The 17,479-nt window shown below is 41.3% G+C and overlaps 1 protein-coding gene across 1 annotated transcript in view; it reads left to right on the top strand.

The window, feature by feature from the left end:
* fbln1 (fibulin 1) overlaps positions 1–16,279 on the top strand; it is a 31,223-nt gene extending 14,944 nt beyond the window's left edge. Inside the window, exons 13-17 of the mRNA XM_053319058.1 lie at positions 9–140; positions 264–387; positions 4,836–4,981; positions 6,254–6,394; positions 15,700–16,279. Coding sequence (XP_053175033.1) covers positions 9–140; positions 264–387; positions 4,836–4,981; positions 6,254–6,394; positions 15,700–15,839 — 683 coding nt within the window. The 3' untranslated portion in view covers positions 15,840–16,279. The remainder of the gene's footprint in view (positions 1–8; positions 141–263; positions 388–4,835; positions 4,982–6,253; positions 6,395–15,699) is intronic.
* The last annotated feature ends 1,200 nt before the right edge of the window (positions 16,280–17,479 follow it).

Raw genomic sequence — 17,479 nt, 5'->3', positions numbered from 1 at the left:
TTTTCTAGATATTGATGAATGTGCCCTGCCCACTGGAGGTCATATTTGCTCCTATCGCTGTCACAACACCCCTGGCAGCTTCCACTGTTCCTGTCCCATCACTGGTTACACCTTGTCATCCAATGGGCGCAGCTGCCAGGGTAAGATGTCCTTAATGTTACACATCATATCTCCAGGTTAATGTCAATTTTGTGATACAGGTTATTTTTGTGAATATTTGGAATCACATTTTTTTCCCCCTCTTTTTGTCTTTTCACTGTCAGACGTTGATGAATGCCTGACGGGCACACACACATGCTTAGAGAATCAGAGCTGCTTTAATGTACAGGGAGGATTCAGATGCCTTTCCTTTGAGTGTCCAAACAACTACCGCCGTGTTGGAGAGACGTGAGTATCTGGACACATATTCACAAGCAAACATCAACACAGTCACACACTTTTAAATGTGTAATTTGTGCAAACACCAAAATGAGAAATAGTGGATAGATGTCATTAATAAGATGATCATTCAACCTCAGTCAAGTCTGTATGATCCTACCAAGAGCTCTGAGTGCAACAGTAAACAATGTCAGGCTTTTAAAACCAACACTTGTGTGTGTGGATCAAGGCTCTGCATGTCCAGTACGCTCAATGCTAGAATGACTTGAGAAAAGAAGAAGCATGTTTTGTTGTAGAATGATGACATGCCTACTTTTTGTTATTAGCTCAAATTAGTGAAGGCTGTGTATGGCCACTCTGTTATGGAGGCAGTGACAAAACTTCTTGCATGATCCCACAGATGGCACAGTGACTCCTGCCTGTCAGGTGCAAGGCTGCTGAGTTTGATGTTCCCTCCACTGCATGCCATGCACGGCAAATTAAATTTACACCTGGTCTCTCTCTCTCTCTCTCTCCCTCTCTGTGCTTGTTTTGTTCTGTCTTGTCCTGTCCTGTCCTGCCCCTGCCCTCCCACCTATCTCTCTTCACAGTCGATGTGAACGCTTGCTTTGCAATGAGTCTGTCGAGTGCCTGGCCATGCCCCTGAGAATAACCTACTACTACCTCACCTTCCCCACCAACATCCCCGTCTTCACCAACATCTTCCGCATGGGCCCCTCCCACAACGTGCCTGGTGATGACATCCAGATCGCTATAACCTCTGGCAACGAGGGTGGTTTCTTCAAGACGGAACGGATGACCACTGGTGGTGTGATGTCAGTGGCAAAACTTCTCGACAAGCCACAGGACTTTGAGCTGTCTCTGGAGTTAAGACTGCGTCGCTACAACACACTCACCACGTACCTTGCTAAAGTGCTGGTGTTTGTTACCCAGGACGAGCCCAGAGTACCGTACAATCCCGTATTAGAATAAACACAAAGCTTATGTGCTGTTACTTAAATTACTACACTAAAAATGATGTGTAATCTTAAATACATTGTCTACTGGAGGACACAGATTAAATGAGATGGACAAAATATCAAAACACTTCTAAGTGTAACAGCAGTAGTACAAACTACAGCCTCTAAAATTACCACAAAATAAACCAACATTTCTCTAAAACAGATTGAATGAAAACAGGAAATTATAACCTTTGAGAATATTTATTTCAGGGCTGCTGTATTCATCCTAATAAACTGGTAAGTGAGTGTTAATATAAATAAGGATATCCAATTAGTGATCATCAAAAAACAATATTCACCTTCATGACTAGTAATCATTGACATGTCTTATTTATGCCTAAAAAAGTGGATAAACTGTATTTAGATACAGTAGGTGTGTTTAAAATCTAACACAGTTACTGTATATCTCTGTCCCACAATAGACACATATGTTAAAGATAATACATAATTTTTAAGAGTTAATATGAGCAAAACAAACACAGAATCAAAAGAAAGAAGCACATATTTTAGATTTATAGCAAATTACATAATCTTAACTATAGATATAATGATCACTAGCAGTAAAAATTAGGTCCAACTGAATGTATTTTCTTGGAGTTAAGGCAACATGGTAACCGCTAGGTGGCGTTCTAGGTCAGGGTAAATCATAAAATGGTAATGACTTAAGTCTGCCTACAACTGAGTGTAATTTGATGATCGTTGCATGATAAAGTCTGACGTTTTGCAGTATTTTATGGTTTATGTGTTGGATGAACAGTTTTCTATTAAAATTGGAATAGAAATAACACATGTTCAAGTCAAATCCAGTTCTTGATAATGGCACATTGTGGGGTTTAATCAAATACAGCAAAGTGAACAGTTGGTATGTGAGGCCAAATCACAGATGGAGGCATGATGACTTCCTCACATTCTTTAATATTACTGTTAATTCAACAGCTTCACTGAAGGAGAAATCCAACTACATATGCAAATCTCTAAAACTCTAAACACAAAGTCTTTTAATTCACTTACCAACATTAACAACTAAATTCATTAATAATGTTAGTATTAGTTACTGATGTGGTTCAAAACCAAGCCTGTATTTTAAATCACTTGAGAATTACACACATTTTGGATATTTCATTCAGAAGTCAAATCCTTCACTTATATACTGCATGCGGATATACCTCACATTTCAGTATTTATAATTCCAGTAATTCCATACCTCCAAATTCCAGTCAAAATGAGCCAAATTGAGTCTTTTAATGTATTGTTACTCCCATTTCCCAAACGTCAGTTACCTTGCACCGCAAATACATCTTTCTTTGGCAGTTATATTCATGCACATGCCCTTAACTCCCATTACATTTTAGGCTTAATGTGAAATGCACAGATTTCCACTGCATACTGCGGGTGTAAACCCCAAAGCAGACAGATAATCCAAATGAAGGCTGAGTAAGTGACACATGATGGGATGCAGTGGCAAAGGAGAGGGAAATGTGCACCAGCAGGATAGAGTATAAATAGTTTGACATGCTGTGAGGCTGCTTACTGGGGCTGTGGCTTATAATAACTGTAAATTCAGATGTCCTAGGTTCCTCCTGTCCTAAGCTGTCAGGCCAGTAAGGATGCACTTGGTCCCTAGTGGGGATATCCTTAAAATAAGAACATAGTGGCGCGCAGGAGGTTTTTTCCTCCCTTTTGACATTGAGTTATGGGGCTCTGGGCTCTGGCCGGTGGTCTGAACAATTTGTGGTACAGCAACATCACCGCGCACAGAATGAATGATGCCCTGCAGTGTTTGTGTTGGGGCGTTATCAATGTGCCGACTATAAATAATAATTACCAAAAAAATAAAAGGCCCTATGCTTGACCAGAGGACTTTCATCCAAAAAGTCTGTTTTTCTTTCTGGTCTGAAAGTATTGGGGTTTTTATCCTGGGCTGGGCCACGTGAGGCATGGGGAGATGAAGAAGACGTGCATACAGTATATGCATGCATGTGTGTGCGCGCACACACACATGCATGGTTGCATGCACAAATGCACACATGAACATATGCAAACATATGTGCATATGTACACATGCATTAACAATCACACACAAACATATTGCAATTAGCTCCACTTGCTGCCCCTACTTTAACGTAACCGTCTGTGTGTAAAGGGGCAGTTCATCCTGGGTCATTATCTTCTCGTAAATTTACTCTCTACCCCAACAGGGCTTTCACCTCGTCCTCTAGAGCCCAGCTTGGGTCCTTCTGCAGCTCAGGCCGTGGTATTATAAACTAGGAGAACATTTTGTGGGTTTGGCCTGGGCCAAAGCAAAACTTGGACCCACCCGCTAATTGCTAATTACAAGCCCCTACCCAGTGGTGGCTTGACTTTTTGTCAGGGGCTTCTCTCCTCGCTCTCCATGAAAGGAGCCCTGCAACCCAAGCTGGGCCTGGGCTTTGAGCTACAGCCTATAGGTCCCCTGAGGAACGCCAGAGATCCACAGCCCATGACTCACTATGTGGCTATATGGCTGCCATGCACATTAACTGGACTTATACATGGCAACTTGGCTGTTTTCATAACCCAATATAACCGTGTACTGACTTGTCTCCTTTGTGAAGACCAACTTTGAATTTAACATCTCGGATGTCAAAGTCAAGGCTTTTATTTTGTTACAATAGCGCTCTCTTGATCACAAGTTCCTCATTGTTTCAAAGTCAAACTCTTAATTTGTGATCTTGTTAATGCCTTCGAAACCTCTCACAAAGTCTTATGTAGTAGACAGGTAGTGAACAGCGATACTTCAGGTGGCGTTAGCTTTAGGAGCCAGCAGAGGCCCTCCATTCCCTCCAACCTGTCACTGATTAGGCTGTGGAATAAACAAAGCCCTAAATAATAGGATGAGAGCAGCCCTGGGGAGAGGCTGGGGAGTTGTCTAGTCATGTTGCTCACAATTTAGGAGTCTCTTAGAACACTCCCTTGCCCCATAAATCCTCCTCCTTAAGAGATTATCTGATGTGAAGCCGGGGATGCTCAGCAAATCCAAATATTTTCCTGAGCAGGTTGTGGATCATTCTCTGTGAGTGTAGTAATTAATTTCCCACACAGCTTGAAATAGTGCATCAATGACAGCACGAGTCTCCACAAGCTACAAAGTATGGCTTCGGCATGTGCTTTTTGACCGTTTTAATTTATTATTCTTCCAAACCATGTAGAATTTTGTAGTTTTTGATGTTGACTGCTGTATCCCGTATCCCTGCTGTCTTGTTCTAATATTGTTTGTGTAGCAGTCATTGGAGTTGTCCCACTGAGTGCTTGATTACGCAGTGGGCTGTTCCTACGGATGCCCTGTTATTGTGAACATTAGAAATCAAAGGCGGTTTACTCTGAAGTCTTTATATAGACTTTATTTAATGGTCAGAGGCCATTTGTGTGTTTGTGTTTGTCTTTTTTTTGGGTGTGTATATTTGTCCTCTCCTCTAGAGTGGCAAGACTGCAACGCTCTGACACCATTCGCTGCATTAAATCCTGTCAGCCTAATGATGTGGCCTGTGTTCTGGACCCCATGCACTCTCTGTCACACACCTTTATCTCGCTGCCAACCTTCAGAGAGTTCACAAAGCCAGAAGGTAGGTGCAGCTCCAGCCTTTCTTCAAATACTGAAACATAAAAATACGTGGCCAAAAATACAATTATGTCCCAATGAATATGATTTTTTGTGAATTTATGCTTATTTGCTTTTTTTTTGTTGTTGCCAAGAATTAGATTAAAGGATCGATGCCACACTCATTTTTTTAGGGTAAAGTTGAAGTCAGCGGCCGAGTAACTTAGCTTAGCATAGGGACTGAATACAGAGCGAAACAGAAACCTGGCTATGTCTAAAGGTAACAAAATAGTTGTTTGTTTAACCTGTACAAAAAATGTGTAAAAGTGACTACTTACATATGTTTTTAATTAGGGAGCTTTAGAGTTGCAGGTTGAATGTACTTTGTCAACTTTGCCTGTGGCTGCAACATATTTACTAGCCGTGAGTGGTATCGATCCTCAAAAGCTTGGCAAGAAAGTTAATAAATGTATTTCCAAAAATGTCAAACTGCTCCTTTACATTTCACTGTTGACTTTACAATGCAATCATCTAAGCTCCCCTAAAATGTCCTCTGTGTATCCCTCTATATTTTCACTTACCCACAAAGACCAATATTTGAGGCTTAATTTTGTGACAGAATATTCTGTTGAACTTCTTGGAAGCAATAAAGTTGAAGACATCGCGCTGTCTTCAAATTCATTGTTTCCAAAGAATTTGTGGTTTTCAGTTAGGTCCTCATTGGTTTTTCGTTGTTGTTTTTCTTTCGTTTGACTTAATCTTAGTTAATCTCTGCGATCCAATCAAATGCATTTCCCTGTGGTTGTCAGAATCCATATGATTACCTCTGACCCCTAAATTTGCTATTCCATGATGTTCTCAATGCTGTCTTGGCCTTGGCTGGCCCACACCAGAAAGTAAGTGCCATGCTGGTTGGATATGAGTAACCGTGGTAATCACTCACAGACAGTGACTGCTGACAAGCATCTATTGGCCAGCATGCAGTGCATGTTTCAGACACACTCATGCTCAACGTCACGAGGAGTAAAGCTCTTGTCATGTCTCATAAGCTCCAAATTGGGGTGTAAAGGACTCGAGGCCCTTTAGCTGAACATCAGTATTGAAAAGCCTCAACCTTCCTGTGACCCTCTCAGTCTACAATAAACACAGACCTTTCCATCTCCCATTTTATTGTCTTTCTCTTGGAAAGAAAAAAAAAAAAGGAACGCAAAAGTTGGCACATGCTTGGTGGCTCAACCCCAGCTTGAGTGTTTAGGCTTTCAAAAGTTTTTTGTGTCTAATTGTTATCTTCCACCAGAGATTGTTTTCCTGAGAACCACGGTGCCGGTCTACGGGACCTATCACTTAGGCAGTTACGACGTCAAGTTTGACATCCTGGAGGGCAACGTGGAGAATGCCTTCGACATCATCAAGCGGGTAGAGAATGGAATGTATGTGGGTGAGTACAGGGATTTTGCTTTGCTTTGCAATTTGTGAAGTCTGGGTAGTCTGGATGAACCAACCAACTGCAAAAATTTGACAATAGCTGCTTTAATATGCAGCCTGCACCATCTGACAGCCTCTGTGACTGGAAATTACATTTTCTCTTTGACAAAAGAGGTGGTTTTCTGACCTAATTTCTCATTTTGAAGTGTGTATATGTATTTTTTACAAATCAAAGTCACATGTGCACATTGGGAAAAGGACAAATGCACAGAAATCTCCCATAAGGAATGTCTGGACCCCCTGACATAAGTACATCTGACACAGCCTGTTATGGTCCTTGCAATGTGGTGGCATCATGTAGCTATCATCATCTTCATGGGGGCTCTTGGTGTGTGAGTCTTTGGAGAGTTGTCCTCTGAGTGGCTCTTTGAGACAGACGAAGGCCTGTTTCTGTCTCACCAAATATTTGGCATCAATTTTCACAGCCTTGCGGTTTAACAAAGTACCATTTAATTCACTTATCCACGGTTATGCTTATCCAAAGCAGATCATTACTTTCCACAATGTCACTATGTACAGGAATAAAGTGTGTACAACACTTGTGTATTCACATACACATATACACGAGTAATTGCAGTTGACAAGCACTTCATCATAACTACCTGTTCAGCTACCCGCCAGCATACAAGAAGAGCCCTGCACTAGTTCAAGTAGGAGCAGCAGATACCATCTCCAGTGATGTGTAACAACAACACATGTTTGGGTAGAAGCCATTCCCATCCTTTAGTTTGGTGATGACCCAAGGCTGCTGCACGCCTGTGGGAGAGCTGAACTGAGCCATGGCCCTGGGAGGATGAGGGTGTTGTGAGCCCGAGAATGACACATTGTTGGGCCCATCTAGGTATTTTTGTTTTGGTTGTGTGCTGAGATGCAGGCAGGGTAGTGGAAGGACAGTGTCGTCTTCTTCTACTCTCCCTGACAGATGGAGGAATGGCCTGTCAGTATGCACATCTGTCTTTACAGAATGAAAGGGAAAGAGGGGGTGGAGAAATGAATGTGTGACTGTCACTGGTTCAGTTTGGACTGTGGACTCATGCAAGTGTTCATCTCTTGTACACTTGTGCAAAAACAGATGTGTGCTTATCAAACACACCCAAAAAAAGTTTATTACCAGCAATAATTCACATAATTCACTGTAAAAGCAGTTATAATTATATTGTACTGTTTTATAATGGTATGTTTTCGTTGGAATGTGCAATGGTATAATTCCGCATGAGTGATAAGCCTTATTTTATAGTGTGTTGTCTACTGTGTGTGTCTGTGTGCGTGTGTGTAAAGAGGATTTAGAAGAAATTCCCTGTTTATAGTTGTGCTCATTTTCAGGAGCAAGTACTGTACATGTGAGTGTGTGTGTGTGTGTGTGTGTGTGTGTGTGTGTGTGTGAGAGAGAGAGAGTGAGAATAAAATTGCAGAGAGGGAGAGATAAAGTCAGAATGTTATTCAGTGAAAGAGGGAAGAGAGAGAGAGAAAATATGTGCAGAAGTAATCCTGGGCGCTTTGCTTCATGTGGTTAAATGTATTGTTCCATTTCCCCACGCTAGGCCTCAGTGTCTCGCCGAGCATTAGAGCACTTAAACTGACGACCACATGAAAGGCCTGTTTGTGAGGAGCCACTTCTCTCCCAAACCCATTGGATGCTTATTGGATACAGCTCTTGCATGTTAACACCAGTTGCCCATCACATATCCAAATTGAGGCCCTGTGCACTGGAGCCTTTGGTCACTGACTGCTCACTGTGAAGTGTGGCGTCCATGGTGCGATGAAGGCCCTCTTGGTTTTATTTAGTGGGTTGTGCTGCTGGTGCTTTGGCCCACAGATGCTGCTGTTGCGTAACCATTGTATGAGGCTCGCTGACGTGTCACTTAAGGAAGCTTAGTTTCCAGTATCTCCAGTGTCTCCAACAGTGGTATTACAGTTTGGTGGGATGTGAAGAGTAGCAGACATTGAGGCTCCACTAATGAACAAGTGCGTGAACTCAAACTAACTTTGGCCATTATTTTTGGCCACTTTTAGTGTTTTTAAAAGGGACAAAAGAGGCAATTAGGAATCCTCAGAATCCGTTGCTAACTTGAAAAAAGGGATTCTTAAAAAATTTCATTGGCTGATGGTCTTTTCCGTTCTGCTCACTTACTTAAAACCAGTCAGCTGCACACACAGGCATGCAGTGTATGCATAGACATATGCACATATACACACATGCACACATACGCATATTGGCTGACAGCACAGCAGATACTGTAAGAGCCACACCACTCTTTCCTAGTTCCTGGTCATCCATCACTGGCTTTCCCAGCACCGTCACATCTGGATGACAACCCTGACAGCCTTACGCATCTGTGCAAACACAACCGTCCCTCATCACTTGGAAAACATGATCAGAACCAATGAAACACTTACAGATTCCCATGACGACCACAGTAGCTCTTCGGCGACCACACAAAATCTCTTCAGGTAGACACAATGCAGATCCACCAAAGTGATACAAAGTGATACAGTATATCCTCACAACTAAGACATTAGATTATGGCACATCATACAAATATTTGGAAACACAAACAGTGTAGGAATACATTACTCACTACTGTCATTCACCTTTGATTAGGAACATGTTGTTTGAACAGGGTTGATAATGGGATGGTTGGTTTTGGCAGTCAGCAAGTGGATGGATGAGTCCACCCTTTGAAAACACTGGCTCTGTGGTCTTTGCTGAACCCATGGGGGATTTCCTGCAACATGTGACATTCTGCAGGTGGTCTCTCACCTCAGATACAATTCTGGTGGTTCCCTTGCTTGATTAGCCCCTAGTGTCTTCCATCATGGTGAAGAACGTAAATGAACGTATCGTAGCTTAGTCTTGTTTTTTTTTTTTTTTTACATTTATGTATAAAAGGAGGCTTGCTGAGCATGGCTGGATTATTTCAGCTTGGCGTTGGCCATCAATTTGTCGTTACTCAGGGCCATTTAAGTGAGGAAAACGTGACAACTAATCATTCCTAATTCTTCCTGTTCATCTTACAAAATATTAATTTAACAAAAGCAATATGCGCACCACTAACTATACATCTTGAACATATTCATATGATTAGTTTGCAACTGTGGAATCAAACAGTCAGCAGATGTTTAGTCATTCCTTGAATGAGTCCAAATGACTCCTCTTCGTGAGTAATTATTTGTCACGGAAGGATTTCACTGTACCATTAATCACTCCTGTCTATTTTGAAAACTTTGTCTTTCACACAGCAACAGATAATACAGTATCTGTCCTCCATGAATCATACACATCCTCTGGAGAAATTCTAAGTCCTAAGACGCCACAGCTAAATTCCAGTCATTTTTGAAATGCAGGTGGAAATATGCCTCTGCGGTTTATACCCTGTGTAGGGAATAAATATTGTTTGGCACAGTGCTGGCAGTCAGTTAAGCACACAGTGAGATGAATGAAACAGGAAGTGGGCTGTTTGTCTCTATGCAGGTAGTCATGGCTGTCAGTGCAGCCGTCCACAGTGGCTGGTGGAATGTGAGCCTACTGTGTGAGACATGACTACTTCAGAGCCAGTGGAACTTGTGGCTCTGGCTTGTGGCTGTGCTGGTGAGGAGTTGAGGACAGCAGTGGAGATAAGCAGACAACAAACTTCTCAAGTTGAGCGGCTGTCATTGGGATGAATCATGACATAGCAGCAGCAGACCCACCAGAGCGCACCAGGTCCATAAGGATTCCTTGTCTGCCCCACAAGAGATTAGTACGGCTAATCAAAACAGGGTCTTCTCCACCCAGTAACCCCACAGTCAAACACGCAATGCCTCCCTCGGGTGGTCCTCTACTATCAACGTACTGATGAAGATATAGATAGTGATGCAGATATGTCAACGCTCGCAGAGACATATTATGTAGACAGTCCAAAAGACTCAAATATGTACACATACAGTGTACATGCATACAATAAAACAGTCTTAATAACTCACCAGATACACATATCTCCCTTGGTTTAGTAATGTATTTATTATATTCATCTGGCACTGTGATTTTAAGAAAATGTAGTTGTATTTTGGTTCATTCAGTTCACACATTTACCATACTTCTTTCCATTTATGAAGTAGGCTACTTAGCATGTACTGTAGAAGTAGAGCATAATATAAAATCCAGATTTAAAGTGCAAACAAAGCCAGTTTCCATTTCCATATCTTTGCCATTTAATCTACATTGTCAAGTCTATTTTTTGTTCCTTAGTTATGGGTCTTAACTTTGAAAGGTCACTTGTAATGTAGTGCAAAGGTTGTGGTAAAGATAATGGTGCATGTTATGTCATCTCAGCTGCTCTGGCCCACAACTGCTAAAACAGAAAATCCAAGAAAAGAACCAACCAATTCCCCACAGCTACTTTTCAATGATGTCACTACCCAATGAGTGACACTGTCCAACAATGACCCATGGGCCATTTGAGCGATCTGTAACTATGAGTCATTGTTAATTGACCTTAAAATATCAAGCCACATGTGCTGGCCTTTCAGAACATGGGTGCACTCGCGGATCCTGCCCGTGCTTTGGAGTGGTCAGAGTCATGCTTGGACAGCCTGACTTGACTGGCCATCCATGTACCAGTGACAAGATCGTAAACACAAGATCCGGTCCCAGAGGGGCCTGTACACTTCAGTACTTTATGCAGTGGGTTATGTAGTTATGCCAAGCAATTTGAAGGAATTATATTTCAGCCATGCTGACAGGTTATCAAAAATTAAATTAGCTGCTTTACTAATGGGGTAACAAGGGAGCTAGTTAGCAATTTTTTTGGCATAAATTTTAGCTCTAATGCACTTTTTGGACGAAGAGTTTCATGCAGTACTTATTCTGGTAATGACTGAGTCAAATAATAATTGAATAAGAAACCACTGTTTGCTTTGTTGATGTTTATGCCAACGGCACTCAGCTGTGCATCAGTGATATGTTTAGATACAAAACATATCATAGTCATAGCCATAATGAGACTAAGGAATGCCCTCCAGTACCCTCTTTGTATACTGGAACTTTGTACACCACCTGGATACTATCCAATGGTTTCACTGCAGTGAGCATGCATAGCGCCACAACCAGTGTGTCATTATACAATACTGTGGTGAAGCCAATGCATACTTTTCATTTGTCTCTGGTGTTAAACCCGTTCATTTTGGATTTTGTCATACACTTCCTCGCTGAGTTGTAGAAACCAGAAAACCCCGAAATTGTACTGTTTACATGTAACCCTTCAATATTGCAGCCCTCGTGGCCATGAAGGATGACAAATGCCTCCTGGCATTTGCTTCACTTTGTTTTGTGGCAGTGTCTGTGCTACTAGCATGCATTTATTTAAGGCTATTTTCTACTTAAGGGGCTACTTTATGGTGTGGCGGAATGTTTTGGAGAGCGGACAGATTGTACAGCTGTTTGTTTGATGGGGGCTGTTCAAGCCAGCAGGGTCACCTTTGCACCCTGTGGCAGATACCTCAATGAGATGGAAAGATACCACAATCCTTCCCAGCACTAGAACCCTGACTCCTGCTCGGGTACTTTAGGCCTCAGATAACATGACCTTTCAGCCCAGTCAAAGGGCAAATTCAGTTGTAGGCCTCTCCAAACCTCCCCGTGTTTATTTATATAAATCTCAGGTGGTATGGTAGCCAATCAAATTCAACCTGTTATGTGGCTGTTGGCTTTTTTTTAAACTTACGGTCTGGATGAAATGTTAAAGATGAGAATGCGGTTGTGGTTGCACCTCAGGTTCACTGTGAGTATGTTGAGGCCCAGCTGTTAGCTGATGCTTTCCCCTCATTGAGGATAACACTGTGCTTGTGATGGGAAGCTTACGGAAACACAGTCATTATGTTAGGATTCCACAGAGGCTTCCTAGAGGTCACAAGCATTGACTTAAAAAATCTGCCTTCTTTGTACAGAACAGATCATGTTATAGCATAATTATGCATTTCTCACCCTCAAGGCTGTGTAGAATGTAAGTAGAACAAAGCTTGGAAGTTGAATAAAACATGTTTCAACAAATAAGGTGTTTCTTACAACACCAGAGATCACTACAGTAACAGTGATACATCAATCTGTTAAGGAAACTAAAATGAAGACTGTCAAGTTAAAATAAACAACAACATTTGGACATTTGGGGATTTGGAGGTGGTATTGGGCACTTTAACAGAATTGCTGTTCCTAAATGCATAGCTGCTCCAAATGCACTAATTAGACCACAAACAAATTTACAAAAAAGGCCTCAGACACATTCCACATATTGAAGTATTTAGATATCCTTAATACATTTTCAGTTTAAACATGAACTTTATCTGTGTTTGTGTTATTTATTTATGTGGTAAGATTGTTAAGATTTTGTCACAGAAACAACCTTCATTATTTTCAGTGCAAAACGTACCCCCAATTGACCCTGATTATCGAGTGTTTAGTCTCCATTAAATTAGGCCACACTTAGTGTATACTGTTGTCATTAAAAAAGCTTAATGTAGACTGAAACCAATCTATTTTTGCTGTGGTCCATAATGTACTTATAATGATATCTTACTCATCTTCATTGTGTGCTTGCTCAACGCTGGACAGAACCTTTGGAACTGATTTTGTTTGATCTAAGCACACAGACAAACCATGAACCTTCTGAACTTATGAGTTTGCATTGGTCAACTCAGAGTTGCGGGCCATCTTGATTGACTTAAGTCTGAAAATAATTTTCAGACTCAAAATTCAAATCTGTTTTTCCATGTCAGTTTTTTTAATGTTGTGGCTGTTGTTAGGTTTAGGCAAAGGTTAGCTTTTTCTGATGGCAGTGACGCTTTGGAAACAATAAAATCTCAGTCCTGCTCCACTCTGTCTAGTGTCACTACGCAACAGAGTCTCAAAACACCAAAACATGGGGGCAACCCTGGTAGAAATGGGCCCCATTCCACACTCTTCCAAGTGCTTATCACCGGAATCTTCTGGAATCTGTTGTGTGCCCACAGAGTCGACTCAGAAAAGGACGAGAAAGCCAAAGAAAGTGACAGAGTGTGAGAGAGACAGCAGTTCAAGCTCCTATAACTTGCCCCTCCTCGAATTAAAGATGGATTCCTGGAGGAATGCCTCCATGGCTATATCGCGTGACTATGACTGCTCCCCTCCATCAAACACATGGGACTCATTTACCCTTGTGGGCCACAGTGATGGTGCCACAAACACCAGGCCCCCTCAGGAAGGGAAGAGAGGGGAGGAAGAGAGGGAAGAGAATTAGTGGGTGGGGGGATCTGCCATCATACAATGCCAGTGTCCCAAAGGACGCAGCGAATAATGGACCACCATTTGCCTAGTGGTGAACAACAACCAAATGGGTTTTACTGTTTTATTACAATTACCACAGCAAGGAGCGTCATAAATCAGACCAATAGAGGCAGTGATCTGTCATCATTTTGATCCATGTTGGATGAGGAGTTGGATTGAGTCATCATACTAAAAGCTTGAACTCTGTACTGACACAGTTATGAATAAGAGAAATACAAGAGGAGAAAATGAGACAAAGAAACAGGATGGTTGAAGGTGTGATAGGAGGACAGTGTGGTGATTGTGCTGCCTGACTGCACTGAGCTGATTGCTGTTCAAACAGGCCAGAGCTGAAATGTCACCCACGCTGTGCAGAGAAAAGGCCTGCTGACAGCCTGTATAAACACTGGCATTTTTTTCCCCCTGTAATCGCATGTTCACTTAAAGAGAGCACCCAATGAATTCCACGGGCATTCAATAATGCTGTCTTGCAGTGTGTTTATTCTCCCATCTGTTTCACCATGACAGAGGTTGTCTCTTGTCCATGAAATGAATGTGGAAGGTGGTAGAGAAAAATAAAATGCTGATTGTCATGGATAATACTGACATGTTTCTACATGAGCTACTAAGCACATCACCAGACTGTTTTTTTAATTCATCAACACCGCACTTCATTTGAATACTCAATACTCCTTTTCGTCTCAGTAGCTGGAGGGGCGTGTTGGTGTCTGTGTTTGATTGACAGCAGCTGGCAGGTTGAGGCCCGGGAAGAGAATGAGAGTTAAAGTAAACAACCTTGCACTTTAGCTTATGAGCCATGGGCAGAAAGTGTGTTGTTAGCAACAGCACTGAAGAATATAATCCACACCAGCATCTAAATTGACTAAAGTGATATTTGTACATTTATACTGTTTAATCTTCTGCAACTGAACTGCTAATTAGTCAGAATCACTTATTCACTGTGCATTGATGTGGATTGTCTGTGGCTCCGGTGTCATTTGACTGGCTGTATGGACAGAAGTTTGGCATTCAGACAAATGAATGCAAAGATCCTTTTGGGTGGAAGTCAATGGAAAATACCCTTGATTTACCTATCAGAAATGTGTACTGTTGCTGAAGAAATTGTGCAATTTCATTTCAGTCCAACTGAATTTAAATTAAATTACAGAGTCAGTGGATTTCGCCCCCCTAAAAAATTACTGACAATGATGTCTTATTGTATGCAACACAACATTTCTTTCTCACCAGCCGCGTAGTAATGAAGCAGCTTCATTCCTTCCTTTTGTCAGTGTCTAAACTAGACATGTTGAACCAAATTACTGCTGTGCACTCAGGAGCTTTTTGCCCAAAACCCAAAACACAATCAGTGTAGTCGGAAGAAAATGCACTTAATACATACAAACACACTTTGTGTTGCAGCTGCATGCTCAAGTGTCAGAAGTGCATGAGACAGATGCTTTTAGATGTCCTGAGCACCACAGACAAAATTCCACTCTTCTCAATTGTATTTGGGAGGCTGCAGAATTTCAAAGGCCGATAGCTCAAAATCTCAGCACATAAAACCAAAACTATCTGCATGGCTAGATACCACTATGGGTCAGTGAAAAAAAAAGATTTTGGTTGACCCCTTAAACCAAATAGTTATACAGAAATCAAAACATTAAAAAAAAGAACATACACAAGTACATTCTGTTCTTTAATAAAAGCTGCAAGACTACTGCACTTTTACTTAAATGACTATTATGTTTCTGAAGAACTCATGAAATTACTAATAGGTTTCACTGGTTCAACCATTGTTGCATGTTGCTGATATTTTGTTGCTTACTTTACATTTCCCCCATAAGGACAAGGTGTAGTAACCAAAAAATAGTTTTGTGGTTGAAAATATTATCTTGTATAATGAAACCAGATAGTAGTTAATTAGCAAGTATTGTACCACAGACAGCCTATTATACAGTACTGTTGTCTTTTCTTTCCGCTAGGTGTTGTCCGCCAGGTGAAGTCTCTGATTGGTCCAATGAGCACAGTCCTGAAACTGTCTATGAGGAACCTGACAACCCAGGGTGACTCCGGCCAGAACATCATCAACGTTCATGTTTTTGTCTCCGAGTTCTGGTTCTAAGACGTGGACACCTAATATTACTACATGTATTAATTCATCCATTGTCAACACTGTACACATTGGTTATGTTATACCAATGCATAGATCAGTGTCTGGGTTTTAATGTAATGTTCAATTGCTTTTGACAGTTTCTGGGATGAAAGGCTACTAGCTGCTTCTAATCAGAGCACTGTGCTTTGTTTTGGTGACAAGCTCAGCTTGAAATGCACTCCTGTGTTGCAGCTGACAAAATTGAGCTTAAGATGAAGAAATTTTACACTATAAAAATATCTTCAGAAATGAGACATCCAGAATTTTTAACTGAAAGTGCATGTATTTAGAAAGGCCGTTAAAGAATATGGTTGAATGCAACAATATTCTTCACATGACATTATACGCCTTGTTTTTGTAACATTCACTTTTCCTTCGGATGAGGTATTTTTTCTATGGAATAAACACTATTTTAGTTACAGTATTTGTATTTTGTCTTTGTAAAAAACAAAATGTTTAATTTGACTAACACTCGCTAATGTGAAGTAGCTGACATTAGCTACCACAATTTATTCACCACAGATGTCCTGTTCACCACAAGTTCCCCTGACAACACAATTATCGTTGTTGTTGTTTATTGTTGTACAGTTTAACAAAGGAGAAACCAAACAAACTGACCTCTGTGTCCAAATTCTCACATTTAATTGAAGCTACCAAAAAGGAGGGAAAAAAATGGGCAGGTTACTTCTTCATGACTTATTATGTTTAACATTTAAGCCTACAAGATAAAAACTGGCCTTTAAATGTTAACATGTAAAATGTATTTTCATCTCATTAAGAATTTGGTATAACTATATTTGGTGTACCCTAGGAATGAGTTAACACTTGAAAACATTATGACTTGTGCAATACTCTGAATAAAGTCAGAACAGGATGACAGGAAACATGGTTATGATCATTCAAACATGTCAATATTTGCCAACAAACAGAGACATGCAAATAATACTATCTTAGGCAGTTTACTTTTGTTCACAGCGGTCTGTGGAACGTCAGTTTCCATGGTGCCATTTACAACATTGTTTGTTTTCGCACCCAGTGATATCTGTTGAGGGGCAGTAAAGACATATATTGACAGCTTGTCCTCAGAATGCCCTCAGTAGGGATGTACATACGCTTCTATTCAAGATACTCTGCATGCATGTAAACAGGTTCACTGTGGGTTTCAGGCATTGGTATTTTTGTCGTTCTGGGGGGATGGAGGATGTTGGATTTCCAGAAAATCCTCTTTTGTGGAGAGTGACTTAAAGGGGGGAGGGGGGGGGGCAAGGTGGCACCAGTCATTAAAGACCGTGGGCATGGGTACTAGCAACCACATTCCTAATTACATTTTTCAGTGAACCAGAACTCCTCTTTACATCAAACATGGGAGTGGGGGGGGGGGGGGGGGGGCATCAGATAGAGAGGGAGCTGAACAGATGTCAGTAACGGCCTAACTACAAGACTGTAATCATCACTGTGGCCAAGCCCAGCTAGTCTCCGGACGCTTCAAAGACAATAGAGGGGGAGACGCATACATCAGGATCTCATGTCGTCTGCTGTGATAGATTTTAAGGTTCTACTGAAGAGGGATATCCTCTTCAGAGGAAATAGAGGCCAGCAGGTCAGCCTTG

The sequence above is a fragment of the Scomber japonicus genome, chromosome 5 (genome assembly GCF_027409825.1).
Source record: "Scomber japonicus isolate fScoJap1 chromosome 5, fScoJap1.pri, whole genome shotgun sequence".
Classification (NCBI taxonomy): domain Eukaryota; kingdom Metazoa; phylum Chordata; class Actinopteri; order Scombriformes; family Scombridae; genus Scomber; species Scomber japonicus.
The sequence above is the reverse complement of the archived record's forward strand: the minus strand, read 5'-3'. Positions and strand labels throughout refer to the sequence as shown.